We start from the raw sequence: 15,196 nt of genomic DNA on the forward strand, positions 1-15,196 counted from the left end.
GGAGCCCAAGGGCACCCTTAGGAAGCAGCCTGCACCCTAACCTCCAAATCAGAGTCTGCTTCCCACAGACCCCAACCTGCACCAATGTCAAAGGATCATCTGTGCTTCAGTTCATGCAATTATATGTGAAATCGAAGTTTTACTCCAACTAACTTTGTGTTTATGTGTAAGGATTCAGGTTCCCATAGGTGGCAATAAATGATGTTGCCTTGAGGTTTTAATATATATTTAAAAATTTTTGAAGATCTCTTTATGGCTTTGAAGTTTTTCACTTTCCCAAGAGTTGGAACATGCAAATGAATCTAAGGCAATCCTAAAACTCTGAAATACTCTGCAGGTACCTAGAAAAAGGAGTACCAGTTTGATAGTTGCTGGAAGCTTGCTTGGTTGAAAATAGTGTTTTGAGGTTTCAAGTGGATTCCTATCTGTTTTTGAATTTTTAATTACATAATCTGATGAAATCCCTCAGATACGTAGCATCATCTATGAGCAAGAAATCCAAAAAGAATGTAAGACGAAGGAGACAGGTTATTTTACCAATTGAGAGAATAGGCTTTTGGAATAAAGCAGATGTGGGTTTAAGTCTCTCTGCCTCTTGCTATCACTGAACTCTGCACCTCAGTCTCCCCATCTATTAAATACAAGCAATAATGACATTGACCTCATAGAGTCCTTGTGAAAGTTAAATAAGATTTTCTATATAAAATAGTTATAATAGTAAGCACGATAAATGTTGTTCATTATTAACTACCACCTGAGGCAGAGCATATAAACACACACACCGTAAACAAATTTTAGGTCCTTTGAGTCATTGCTTACAGAGAACTCATGAGAATTTGTCCAAACTTATTTTAAAAGGATCCTGGGGGCTTATTTCTTCCTGGGGGTGAAGAAAGCCTCTAAAGAGAGGCTATTGAATTTCTGATACTGAAAGTGACCAGGGAATAAAGACCTGAAGGCAGTGTGGGTGTGAGTCACATGGATCTGTAGGGAAGAGCATTTCAAGCTGAGGGAACAGCCAGCACAAAGTTCTGGGAGGACAGGTACCTTGTATCTGAGAACCAGCCAGGAGGTCGATGTGGCTGGAGGGGTGTAAGCAGGGCAGACGAGATCAGAGCGATGAGGGGTAGGGCAGGTCTTGTAGGACCTAGTAGGTCTTTGTGAAGACTGGTTCTTTGTTTTTTGTTTATTTGGGAGCGAGAGCACACGCCCGACCAGGGGGTAGGGGTAGAGGGGAGAGAGAATCTTAAGCACATGGAGCCCAACATGGGGCTCTACTTCAGGACCCTGAGATCATGACCTGAGCCAAAATCTAGAGTCAGACACTTAACCGACTGAGCCAGCCAGGCGCCCCTGAAGACTGGGTTTTGATTTGCTGATGTAGGAAGCTGTTACAAGTCTGGAGCCAAGAAATGACATGCCACATGGCCTGATTTCTGTGTTAAAAGGATGCCCCTGACGGCTGTTAGGAGTGGAGTGCAAGCGAGCAAGGCAGGAGAGGCAGGGATACCGCCCTTAGGAGGCTCCTGCACCCTCCCTGGCTAATGACGGCCACTTAGATTAGGGCAGTCACTGTGGGCGTGGAGCATGCCCAGCATCTGCTGTGTTCTGAATCCTGAATGGACAGAATTGGTAATGTCTTGAGAGAAAGAGAAGAGCCAAGGATAACTCGAAGTGTTTTGTCCTGAGCAAGTGGGGGAGAAAGGTTCCTTTAACTGAGATAAAAACACAAGAGGAGGCAGGCTCGGGAAGGGCTCGGAAGTGTTCATGTTGGGACCTGTGAAGTGTGAGGTAGCTGTTAAACATCCAAAAGAAAATGTTGAGGTGGCCATGAGGGAGAAGAGTCTGGAGTCAGTGAGCAGTCTGGGCTAGAAATAGAAGTTTGGTAGTCATCAGGCTATATAGTTGGTGTTCAAACTATGAAACTGGATGAAATTACTGGGGGTGGTGGTGGTGGTGGAGCTAAAAGGACAGAGCTTGAAGGCACTCCAGTGGTGGTGGGGGGGCAGGCAGGTTAGGGAGGAGGAGCTGCCGATGAAGGCCAAGGAAAGCCAGGTGAAGGCATGTGAACAGGGCTCGGATGGTTAACAGGAGTTCATTAGGCCAGGGCTCCTCAAAGCGTGGTCCCAGACTAGTAGCATCAGCATCAGCATCTGGAAACCTGATAAGAATGTGCAAAATCTCCGGGCCCCAACCCACTTCTACCAGATCAGAAACTCAGATGGTGGGGCGCTCCAGGGGGTTCTGAAGCACCCTCAAGTTTGAGAATCACAAAATTGTAAAGACCATTAAGAAGGAAAAAAAATCCCCACCACGTCCTTTCTTGGAAGAGAATATTTTTAAAGACCCACTTAGTGCTCAAGGCACTCACAGTAACCCCCTCCCTGACATCACCCCCCCATGCCAATTTAGAACACTACTAATTTATCATGGCTCTTTGGAGAGGAGGAATGCCCCCATTTTACCGGACAGAGGGAATGCTGAGCACCAGGCATGCCAGACATTCCACTGCTAAAAAAAAGGGGGTGGTATTCCAGGCTTAGCATTACTGGGCCATGAACGCGCGACTCCTGAGATACAAAGCTTATGTCACCAAACAGTTGCCAAGTTCTCTTCTAGGTTTTCCTAGGAGAATTCCACCCTTTTCCATTCTGGGGAGAAGAAGTTAAAATTAGGGCCAGCCCTGCAGTACTGGTGTGCCAGATGCGGGGAAGCTGTCCCCAGAAATAAGCTGGTTCCCACCGCGGATGGGCGGGGCGGGGCGCCTCCAGTCCCGGCCCATCGGAGGGGCTGCTCGAAGGCCTGCCCCCTCCAAGTGTCTGCGAGGGGTCTGGTCCCAAGCTTTAAAACTCTGAGCCCAGGCGCTGCATCCCGACCTCTCCTCTCCCGGCCAGTCCTAGCTGGTTTTTCAAAAGTGTGCAATTGTCTCCTTTCCGCCCAGCCCCATCCTCGCCCGGGACCAGCTGTGCGCCGGCTTCACTCGGGACGCGATCTGACCCGCGGCTGTAGCCGGGCGAGCGGCGCGCACCAGTCAAGCACCTCCAGCTTTCCGCTCAGCTTCCCGAGCCGCTCCGCAAAGTTGGGCAGCTCCAAGTGCACGCTCAGCCTCTCGACTTCTCTCTCCTTCCCCGGGTCCCCGGCGCCCCCGCTCCGGTTCACCGGAGCAGCGGGTCCCAGCGGGCTGGCAGCTTGCACCCCTTTCCGGTCGTCCTTTCTCCCCGAAGCGCGACCATGCTGCTAAGGGGCGTCCTCCTGGCAATGCAAGGTAAGTGCAAGGACCGAGGGGGACCCCCGGGGGGCGCCCTCGCGACCCGCTCCCGCAGCCCCCGTGGCCGGGCTCGCTTTCCTGGGCCGGGCCATCCGAGGGCGCCTCCGGATCCTTTTCGACAGCCTTACCCCACTGCCGAGCCTGGGGCGGCGACGGGGTGGACGTAGGGCTGTGCATTGGAAGCGCCGGGGGCGGGGGAGGGGGTAGTAGTGCATCTCTCTCCGGCCGCTCCCCGCGTTCATGCCCCTCACTTTCACCTAGTCCCATCCCCCCGCCCCCGGGCGCCCCGAGTTGGTGCAGACTCTCCCAGCCCTAGCCCGAACGGAAATTCGTGTTGTGTCCGCAGCCCTGCAACTGGCGGGCGCCCTGGACCTGCCTGCCGGGTCCTGCGCCTTTGAAGAAAACACCTGTGGCTTTGACTCGGTGTTGGCGTTCCTGCCCTGGATTTTAAACGAGGAAGGTAAGGGGGCTCCAGATCACACGGGCCCCGAGGTGGTGAACTTTCTTCCTTGCTGGTTGGCCTTTTCTCAAGGGCAATGTTATCTTGGAGTTAAATCCCCTCGGGAGGAAAAGTGTGAGTCATGGATCCTCTTTCCAGCCCTCAGCTGTGCTGCACGCATGGCCCGGGAAGACATGGGGGCGGGGGGCGTCCTTTGTTTACCTGGCCTGCGTGGGGGGGGGGGGGGGCTCTGAGATTTTCTGCCTCCCCCCAGCACTTCCTAATGGCAGGGAGAAAGGGGCGCCCCTAATGATTGTCACCCACCAGCTGCGTGCCCTCTGCAGGTCATCAGCCCCTCTGGTCCTCAGTAGACACCTTTAGGAGCTGGGAAAGTCGGATTGGGGCTGGTTCTCTTCCACACTGCGGAAAGGGTTCCGTAATTCTGCGAAGGGACCTGAGTGCTAAGCCCTCATGTTTATGTTGTGCCTAAGTGTGTTGTGTGACTTCATCCTCACACTGCGATTGTATCTGTCATCCAGCACTTGGCAAAAGAGGAAACCAAGTCCATGACTGTGTGCCTGAGGTGGCTGGGCTGGCGGGCGTTGGTCACTGTCTCACCACTACATACTGTTTGGGTTCTGGTGACAGTTTAAATGTGGGTCTTTAGATGTTTCTCTTACCCTTCATTATATGGTAAAAAAACCAAGCAGTTCTCAGCTCCCAACAGCAGGCCCCGGGTGCCCCTTCTCCTTTCCTTTCCCCCACTCTGTGTTTTTAGAGGCTTGGTGCCCCAGGTCATTTGGGCTGGGGAATAACCTCCTTTTTAAAGCACTGTAGCATAAAGGAGCTCGGCTAACCTCCTTCCCCTCTGAGCTGTCCTCAGTCCCCAAGGCATCCCAGCCGGCTCCCTGGAGGAGGGTGGAGCCCAGAACCCCTGCTCGGCATCCACCACAGTTTACTCTGCCCCACACTTCTGTTGGACTGCGTATGCATTAGCTTCTCCGCCCCTCACAGGTGGGTGATGCTAGCCCCATTTACAAAGGAGGGCATCGAAGTCTCAGAACGTTCAGATGGCTGGCCCCTGACACAGTGTCTCAGCAGCTGCCTCTGAGCTGCCTGGTTAAGGGGAAGCCACGGGCGGGGACGAGCTCAGTAGCAATCTTTATTTATTGCCAACAGTTGGCAGGTCTTGACTATTACAGTTTACTTGGGGATAGCTGGGGAAAAAGCAGTTCCTGATTTATTGTCTGAGGGATACCTACCCTGCCGATGGCCTTAGGAAGGTCTCTGTCTTCTTGCCACCCCACCCCTTCCCTGCTCCTGCTGTGGGTGAAGCATTTTGAGAGGCCACCTGCCATGGACCATGGGGCGGGCTTTGGAGAGCGTTATTCTCTAGCACTGTGCTTCGCAGACTTGTGCCGTGTGGGAGTTACCTGGTGTGTGCGTCCAAGACCCAGATTGTTGGGCCCCACCTTGAGTTTCATATTCAGTGGGTCTGGGATGGGGCCTGAGAATTTGAATTTCAAACAAGTTCCCAGGTGTTGCTGCTGCTGCTGGTCTGGAGACGATGCTTTGAGAACCACTGACCACAGTGCATGTTCACACACACACACACACACACACACATACATATGCACACGCTCACACACACGTCCCGGTGCCCGGGGCCCTGAGTAGGGCTGAGACTGAGAAGAAAGAGCCACTTGCATGACCCCAAGAATGCAAACCTCCCTAAATCTTGTTCCCTAAACACCTCTCCTGCCTCACCCTGGTCCTGGCCCCGAGGAAAGGAAATCGACATCAGCCCTTAATTCAGGAGCCTCCGTCTCTGAGCCCCCACTCCCAGCACAGTGGCCGCTCTCAGCCTGCTCCGGGGTCAGTGGATGTGCCACAGCCTGCCGAGCTCCACCGCCTTCCAGACCCACAGGAAGTGCCAGGTTGCACTGCTGCCCCAGAGCGGCAGTTAACCAGTGCCCCTTCTGGGAAGACAGAAAGATGATTATAGGAAAAGGTGATTATGGTTTAATATTATAATGGAAGCACTGTTGCTTTCCTTTTTGCTTGCTTTCTAACTTCTAACGGCCACTGCTTTCTGGCTTGAGACCAGGACTACTGGCTTGGCTGGGGAACGTTAATTCATTCTCCTCTGAGCACTCCAGGCAGAAGAGGCAGGGTAGGTCTCCGTCCCTCTAGTACTGTGTTTTTCAAAGGCCAGACCTTGGACATAACCAAGCGTACTCCAGAGGGACTGTGAGATGTGCGCCAACTGCTAAGAGGCCAACACGTAGAACTTCTGTTATAAACCCATTTCTAGGTTGGTAAATTAAAGATGATAAAATCGTCACAGGCGGCAATTTGGCAAGCTGTTCCCAAGTCTCTCTACAAATTTCCTTCATCTTCTGCAAAAAATCTTCTGAAACTGGTTCCGTCCACTTCTGTGTGTCCAATCCACCATAGAAAGTTGTAGATTTCAGAGACTTTGCCCACAAGTATTTGGAATACCAGTGGCACTTTCTATATGTCCTTGGTTGTTAGTCTAACACGCCGTGGAGAGAACAATGCTACAGCCCAGTGCTGGGAATTAAGTAGGGAAACAAATCTGCAAATTAAAATTTCATCACGGGAAAATCAAATCTGGGGTAGTTGCATAAGTCTCCTTCTTGAAATGTCTCCTCAGCCGCCCCAAATTGTATTTGAGGTCCACTCCCTTCGTTTATGTAGAGTATCAGGTCTCTCAGAATCTCCGATTGCCATTCCAACGTCTCTTGCTCATAGCCGTCTTGAACTATGCTTGATCTCCGCTGGGCACAGGATGGCTGAGTTTCAACCAGTGGTGTTTGCTTGGGTTGTGTACCGCAAGGAAGGGCCCCCAGACATGAGGTGACACCTGTGCGGGTGACTGGATACAGCAAGCCAGCCTCTTCTACTTTCTAGCTTTGCCAACAGTGGCCCAATGGAATATTTTTATCTCCTCTAATTTGTCAAGGGAATGAGATTATGTTAGACTCAAATTTGAATTCGCTTCTAAATTTTAGGTTTGAATTAAATCCAGGAAACAAGAGATCCATTGAATCCTATAAAAATCTTTATTCCTTCATTCATCCTCAAAAAAAAAAAAAAAAAAAACCCTTGTTTATTTGTTCACAGTTCAGAGACTATGGGAAGCTCTTTGGACAGTGGTCCTCAGGTGAAATCAAAACTGTTGGTTCCATTTCCCCAATGCCAGCTGTGGGGGCAGAAGCCTTGGGCTGAGGATTCTTGGAGCCCATTAAGTTGGCCTTACATTGGAAGAGTCACAATCAAATGAGTCATCGGGTGAATGTTGGCTCCACTCTAAGTTTTGGACACCTTGGCTTAGCACCTTTAACCTGACTCTATAAGGAAGCCGTTGGAGGAACTGAGGAAGGGGGGCAGCTAAAAACCCAATGCAGGTACTGGTCCTTAATTGGAAGGTTGGCACACTAAAGCCACCTGGAAAAGGAAGGTAGATACAGAAATGTGTCCAGTGAATGGGCGGGAAACAAGGAAATTCAAAGCACTTGCTGTAGAGAATGCAGTTTTTGTACAACGGTGGGGGCTGGGGTTTGAGAAATTGCCTAATACGGAAGAGTCCGGATGGTATTTGTACCTCGGAGCGAGTGATGCTATCTGAGGCAGGAAGGCTGGCTATGAGGTTTGGCACAATGAGCGGGTAAAGTGGGGGACGCTGTGGAGTGTGCTGACATCACATGCATATGTCTCTCTGACACCCCCTTTCTTTATCCAAACCCGTTCCTTCTCTCTTGAAGACATTTTTGGTTATTTGGCCACCTGAGTTTTGGTTCTGTGTTCTGTCATGAAACTGATATTTCAGCTAGAGCCAAAAGTCTAGCTGGGATCCCAAGTGGCCTTCCTGGAAGAGGGGGAACAGTCCTCCCTTCTTGTGAATGATAGCTCTTTTCCTGACTCTGGGGGATCGCCTCAGCATCCCACCCTGACATCAGTTCATCAGGTGGTTCCTGCCCCCGTAGGCCTGCTTGGACCTGCATTGCCTCTGCAGATTGGTCTCCTGGTGCTCTCTAAGGAAAAACATACCCCCGTGTTGTGTAGAGACTGGAGAGCAGCACAAGTCTGGGGTGTCTCTTGGAGAGACACTCAACCCCAGCAAATGGCTCAAGATACTCCTGCAGTATCCCATGCTACTCCCAGGGGCTGCCCTGGCTCCTGATGCTGTCAGGGTGACCAGCGCTCTCGTGTGCTGAGCCTGAGCCCCGTTTTCTGCCCTGGTCCTGCCTGGGATCCTAGATTCTAGAACTGGGCTTTGGAAGTTGTCCAGTGCAACATCCTCATTTTACGGGGGAGAACACTGGGGCCCAGACAGGCTAGGAGTCATGGTCATAAACCAAGGCCTGTGTAGCCTGGGGCAGGGCCTTGTATCTTGGCGCTCCTCTTTTCCTTTGCTCCAGCCTTGCTGTCCCTCTCCTAACATCCCTGTCTCCATGGGTCCTGGACCCTGAAGCTTTGGTGTATTAATTATAAAATGTTGGAAAGTCTTTATCAGAGAATTAATTGTATTTCATACATATGGAAGAAGATGAGTTCCAAAGGTACAGTGCTTTGGGCCTACCAAACCCACAAAACACAACGTTTTATGCCATACTGTGTATCAATTCACTCTTTCAGATATGTAGGTATCCCACCTGCCTGCATCTTCAGCATATAGAAAAGGGCCTGGCACATAGTAGATGCTCAATAAATCTTTGTTGAATGGATGAATTTGCTGTATGAATAAACCTAGTATTGGATGATTAAAAAGCCCTTATGCATTTTCATGTGTGCTCCTGGTTCATTCTGGCCCTTCAGAGGTAATTATCTGTCTGATTGATGCCATAAAGTATTTAGGAGAGCCCAAGCCAAACAGATCTCTCATCCCCTAAGCTCTTGGACAGGGCCCTACCCCTTGGTTTCCCTGTCAGTCTGGGTTCTTGGGTTCTCTGACCTGGCCCCTCCACTTGGGATTTAACCTCCCTGGACTGGTTCTATCTCCCTACTCCTCCCTGCCTTGATTGATTTCTTTGGACATAGGCTCTGTCTGGCCAACCCCCTTCCTACCAAGGCCAACACCCTGTCTGGGTTGTTCCCTACTCAAATTAGAGTCACCCAATGGGAAGTGGCTACGCAGCTCCTGCCCTCATCCCCCACAAGGCACCCAAGGATTTTTAGGATGCTTCCCTTCTCATAATTGTACAAGTTGGTTGTGGTCACTATATGCTAGGAGAAAAAAATAATTCCTTGTCATAGGACTTTCTGCTTTCATTGCCACCTTCAAATCCCCTGGTGTATGGTTAGTGTGTTTTGTGACTTGCATCTTATGATGTAGTATTTATAAAAAATTCTGTTTCCTAAAATAGCAGAACCTCCTTGCTAGGTCACCCCAGCAGTAGACCTACTTCTACCTCTTATTAAATAATATTTGATTTTTAGGAATTTAAGTGAAACCCCATATGTCAATATAAGTGATATATGTCTTGGTATCTTGGTTGGTCAATCCTGATTTTCACATCTGCCAACTTTTATATCTATATATCTATATATTTATATATCTATATATCTTACATCTGTATGTATCAAACACATATCTCTATATATCATATCTGTAAATATCATATATATCTTTTTTCATGTATATCTGTATATATCATATCATATATATGAACATGTCCATAATTACCAATGATATATATATGAAATAGCTACAGGAAGAAGATAGTGCTTAACATATTGAACATACGAACATATTGCTAATGATAAATGAGGAAGTTATTTAAAAGCAAGGAACTTGCTCAATATATCAGAAATTTCTGTTGTACCCATTAGGCCATACCTAGTTAAACATAGGATCTTACCTATGTCAGCAAAGCATTCCCAACAAAAACTAAGAATTTGTAGAGAAATTCTCCTACCTATGTACTAGGCTAATTGTTCTCAACCCTGAGTGGATATTAAAAGCACCTAAACATTTCTTTAAAAATTGTCACGTCAAAGTCATACCCCAAAAGATTCTGATTTCTTTGGCCAGAAATAAGGCCAGAGTTGGCATTGTTAATAAATAAACGAGCACTAACAAATCAACAAACTCCCGAGGTGAGTCTCATATGTTGCCAGGGTTGAGGACAATGCATTGGGATGACTGCCAACTGCCCACCCCTCCAGATGTGAGAAAGAAGAAAGGCCCTCTTGTTAAGAATCCTTTGACTATGAGTTGCCCAGGAGAAAGTGCAGACTGTCTAGCGTGGCACTCAAGGCCCCACATGATTGGCGCCAAATTATAAATCTGCTCTTCCCTCCCATGAATCCCAATGTGCTGTTCATCATCACGCCCTTTACTTTCTTGCCTTTTGCTCTATTTGCACTGTTCTCCACGTCTGTATTCTGCTCTTTATTCCCCTGCTCCTTCCTGGCCTATTGAAATCCTACCCCTGCCCATGCCTGAAGGTCCAGCTCTTTCTTGAAGCATTCCCTGAGCTTCTCTGGTAGATGAACATCTCTCTTCCCCTCTTCACTCCCCACCATGTGTCTCCTCATTAGCACCTCCTTGTCAGGGTCCCCACCCCTTCTCTTGGCCAGAGCGTTACTCTTTGAGAACAGGCATCACATCGTCCTCACAATGCCCGACAAAGAGCATGTGGTATCAGCAAACACGGCAAATTTAATCAATCCCTAAATCTCTTGTTGAGATTGATAGGAAAGAGAGAGAGAGACAGCGCCCTTGACGTTTTCCCCTGTAGTAAAAGAGGTTGTATTAAATAATCCTTTCTGCTGTAGGACTTCAAGAACGTCTGGACGCTAGTGTTGTCATTTCCAAGTATAACAGGGAAGCAGTGTCTCAGCTTGCCTGACCCACAGGTGGTCTGTTCCATCTCGGACATACCAAGGAAAAAATAGCCCTTGGGTTATTGGCTTATCAGGGCTCCCCGAGTCCCTTGATCCTCTGCCATCACAAACAATCACAATGCAACCTTGAGAGGGACACTGCTCAGTCTGTAAAGTATTTGTAGCAAAAGATTATCAGACTTTGAGCTGGCTTTTGGGAGCTGTTTTTTCCCGAAGGAACTCAAATGTAAGACACCAACAGTAGCCACCCTGATGGATAAAAGCAGGTAGAGATAGTTGTCTGCTCTAGGAATACACCCTTGCATATGGATGTGGTTCGTGAGAAAACGAAAGGATTGGGCTTGTGATTGATTCAGTGAGATCTGTCAGAATATTTGCCTTCTCTACTCTGTGAGAAAGTTATTTGTGTTTTGGGGGATTCTGAGGCTAAGATAAGCTAATAACAAATGTACTATAACTTCATAGTATCATGAAAGAATCATATGTTTTACAGAAAGAGCATCTAAGACTATTCCTTCTACCAATGTGCATTTGAGTAACTACTATCCATCAGGCATTATATTAGCAGTTGAAGTACATAGAGGACTGGGAATACATGCATGGTCATGGTCCCTGCCCTTGGCACCCGTAGACTGATAGGAGGAGACACAAATCTATGATCATGGTAGAGAGTAAATGGAATTGTACACTCGTTAAGGATCTTCACTGCAAACAGCATAAGTTGGCTATTTAAGCAGAAAAGGAGTTTATTGGAAAGGTATCGGCTTTCCAAGTCAGCAGGAAGTCTGGGAGCTCTGTTTGGGCAAGAATAAAGAGATACAACGTGTAGGCAAGACCCTTCTGGAGGAACATTTGTGTGACTTTGTTATTGGCCTGCTGAACCTGCCTGTTGATTTTCCTGTGGACTGTGAGTACTGATGTGGCCTGCTATCTAGTCTAGTAGCTGTGAGGGGGGTCGATTAGAGAGGATAAGATTGGCAATGGGGAGGCTAGTTAGGGGACAGTCCAGCAGTCCAGCTGCGAGATGATGAGGGCTTGAAGTGGGACTGGGGTAGTAGGAGTGAAAGGGAGTAAATAAAACAACAAAAAGGAGACTCAGTTGGCAGGACTTGATGATTGATGGGGTGGGAATGATTAGTCAGAGGGAGAGTAGCTCCTGGTTTCAAGTTGGGCAGGTGTTTGGCTGTGCCTACAGTTGAGGGATTTCAAGAGCGGCATCATGGTAGGGTAGAAGATGGGTTCCATTCTGAGTTGTGTGGGAAACATCCAGGTGAAGATCATTGATGCGAGAATCAGAAGGTCAGGTGCAGTCTGGGCAGGACTATGGGAGAAGGCAGTGGTTGAAATCTTGAGCAGGGATAAGATCACCCGAGGAGAAAGTACAAAGTGATTAACAGCAGGAGGCTGCAGGCAGAGCCTAAACTCACTGTGAGGATTAGGCATCCGAAGTGGGTGGTGGAACGAGAGGCACTGGAGGAACCAGGCCGGTATGAAGAGAATTAGGGAAGTACAGGTCACAGAGGCCAAAGCAGTTGGGAGTTTCAGAAGGGGCATGTGACCAGCAGGGCCTCGGGCAGCACCGAGGTGTGAGCAGCAGACTTGTCTGTTGAAATCGACAATTTGTGCAGTTTCCATGGAAGGAGGAGGACAGAACCAGAACTGGTGGAAGTGTGAAGGGGAAATACAGAGAGCAGAGAAATCTCAGCAAAGAAATCTGGGTGTTCTCCCTTTCTCAGAGGGAAGTTCACCCAGACCTACCCATAAACATGAGATAGAAAGGTTTTGGTTTTTATTTTGTTTTGCTTTGTTTTTTTAAGAAGAGGAGACAAGTTTGTTTATGAAATGAGGGGAAAGGACCAGTAAGAAAGAAGTTTTGGGCGGGGGGGGGGGGGGATGCGCATCCTCACTAGCCCTGTGTTAGACCTAATTCCGCTTTGACAATTCAGAAATGTCAAGAATGTATAAATCTCACAGACCCATGCAACCCAAGAGCCCTCCACCCAATGGCTCAGGAACACTTTAGTGTCAACTTCAAAATGTGAGAAATTTTATTTCTACTGTAAATGCAGAGGATGTAGGAGCTTGGGCTAGATCTGTGGGACTTACGATGCATCCTGGAACCTACTTATGACAACACAGAAGCAAACCTTTTATAAGCGATAGGGGAAATCTTTGGGTATAAGGGAATTTTAACGGCATCACGTATTGTCTTTATAAGAGTCGTTCCCAGCGAGCAGGGTGGAGTGAAACGTAATGAAATAGTTACACAGTAGCTCCAGACAGAGCCCGGCTCTGTGATCCACAGGGAGCATTTCATGGTGCCTGCCACGTACGTTTGTTGGCCTTATTTCTAACCTTCACAACGATCCTGGGGGTGGTTATTATCTGTTATTACCACATTTTGCAGATAAGAAAGAATGAGGTACAGAGAAATTAAGGTCACAGGGCCAGGGCAACCCAGTTGGAGAGTCAGGGTATGGACCCCAGCCCACCTGGCTCCAAAGACTTGAGCTTCACTTGGCCCTCGGCTCCCTCCTCTCAGAGATGATGCCTTTGTCCTTGCAGAGGTCGACGCCAAGGAGGACAGACTTGCAAGACGTATGATTTTCTAGAGGTAGCGGAAAACGTCAGCAAAATAGTGGCGATGTCCCAACATTCCTGCTCTGGGGGTCCAGGCCCCGGTTACATCTCGTGCGCCTGCCATACGGTGGTGAGCCTTTGGAATCAAGCAGAGATAGGGAGATGTGATTTTACTTCTTTTTTCCATAGCAGATGAAAGTTTACTTTTGGAACCATTTTAAGGATTCTCTTCTCAGTCCTCAGCATAATCTTGGCAGAGAACGTCAGAAAAAATTTATAGCTTGACCTAAAATACTTTGGCCGTCTTAAGGAGTACTCCTAAACTTTGGATTCATCCATTCCTACAGGGAAAGAATCAAAAGAGTCCGCAGATAAATGTGTTTTTGTAAGCCAGTTGCCCTGCTAGCCGAGCAGGTTGGTATGTAGTCATTCTATTACTCTTAACAGAATGGCAGCATTGCTCCACCGCAGTGTGATAGGGAACTTAGCTCTTTGCTTCGAAAAATTTCCATCCCTTATTTGAAAAACTTTTGCTCCACTGCCAAGGAGAACCAAAGTGTTATTTGGGGCCATGCTTATAATGAAGATGACTTTAATATGCTTTAACTTTGCCGAGACCCCGCCTTCTTTGCTTACTAATATTTTATGACTAAGACCATCTTGTCTGAAACTATAACTTAAGAAGATTTCTTTTTTAAGCTTCTATAGGTTTTGTCTGTATTTGTGACTTTATTAAAAATGGATAATAGACTAGAGAATTTTCCTTTGAAGGGTGTTATGACCGTGCATGAGTCCTTTTAAAATAGAAGCTTTACAGAAACCCTTTGGTTTTCCATTACAAATCTTGAATCTGAAATCACACTGTTGTCCCTGAAGACTCTCTCTTTTCCACAAATTCTGATGAGGACAATCTGAGTTAAACATTAGTATCTTTTCTTTTCTTTTCTTTTCTTTTTGTTTAAAGAATCACACTAAAGAGCAGCCTCTTTTGAACTCACATTTGATACTTAGGAATAACTGGGGGGGAGAAAAACCAAATATATCCTAGGTTATATATTAGCTCTGCAGATTTTCATCTTTGTTGTCAACATAAAAAGTCAACAAACTACATACACACAGTTCTTTACTAAATGTATAATAAAAGAGAAATGATGAAAATAACCTATCTAAAGATGCATAGTATTGGCATGAAGTATGATTCATTTTTAATCTTGGGCTTGTGGACTATGACTTCTTTGCACATATATATGCTTTAAAGGGTGCTCAATTTAAAGGGAAACTCTGGCAGTGGTAGAGCATAAACCCCATGCTTTTAGAGCACACACCCCCCCCCATTTAAAGAGCTTATCAATAATTACTAATGATGTCATGTTCAAGTTTGAGCCAGGTGGCCCTCTTGTCTGTCAAGTATACTATTAAGGATCTTTTGAGACAGGATGAAGGTGACCTATTTTTGTAACAGCTGAAAGTGGACAGCTCAGTTGCTAAGAAAGTTTCTCTGTCCCTCCGAATATCCGTCAAGCCTCTGCCTCTTCACAAACTCAGCTGCTCACGCTAAAAATTGCTGGAAGATGGAACAGGGTGTAAATGGCTTGTATTTTTTAATTGACTCCATTCGTTTTTCGTTTTGGTTATCAGGAAGTCATTCATAATTTGTGACTATGTCCCTGTCATAAAAATAAGTTTGGACACATTTATGAGGGATCTCTTGCTGAGCATAATATTAGCCTAGGAGTCTAAGAATTCTTAGAAAATTAATGGGTCTTGGAAAAATAGACAGTCTTCACTGTCGTTCTGTTCAAATGTGCAGTGAATCACGGTCGTGCACAAAAGATGCTGCATTTGAGCCTCAAATGATTTAAGAACTTTTTCTTGGAGACATTTGACAAAGGGAAAGGACTGAAGAGTGAACTACAAGGATTCAGAGTTCCATTCTCCTTTGAGTCTCTCCATCACCAACCCCTGGGTGCATTCCAGAACGACTTGCCATCAAGGTACTACCGTCAGCCGGGAGCTGAGGATGATGCCTGCCACAT

General features: G+C 47.3%; 1 protein-coding gene across 5 annotated transcripts in view; it reads left to right on the forward strand.

Moving 5' to 3' along the window:
• Positions 1-15,196, forward strand: part of MAMDC2 (MAM domain containing 2) — a 222,308-nt gene that overhangs the window by 72,510 nt on the left and 134,602 nt on the right. For all 5 annotated transcript variants that reach the window (XM_087858752.1, XM_045772467.2, XM_045772465.2 and 2 more), the window contains 2 exons: positions 2,942-3,265; positions 3,615-3,728. In XM_087858752.1, the coding sequence (XP_087714878.1) occupies positions 3,232-3,265; positions 3,615-3,728 (148 nt within the window). In that variant the 5' untranslated portion in view covers positions 2,942-3,231. The remainder of the gene's footprint in view (positions 1-2,941; positions 3,266-3,614; positions 3,729-15,196) is intronic.

Source organism: Ursus americanus, chromosome 34 (assembly GCF_024610735.1).
Source record: "Ursus americanus isolate L20-20 chromosome 34, mUrsAme1.1.p, whole genome shotgun sequence".
NCBI classification, from domain to species: Eukaryota; Metazoa; Chordata; class Mammalia; order Carnivora; family Ursidae; genus Ursus; species Ursus americanus.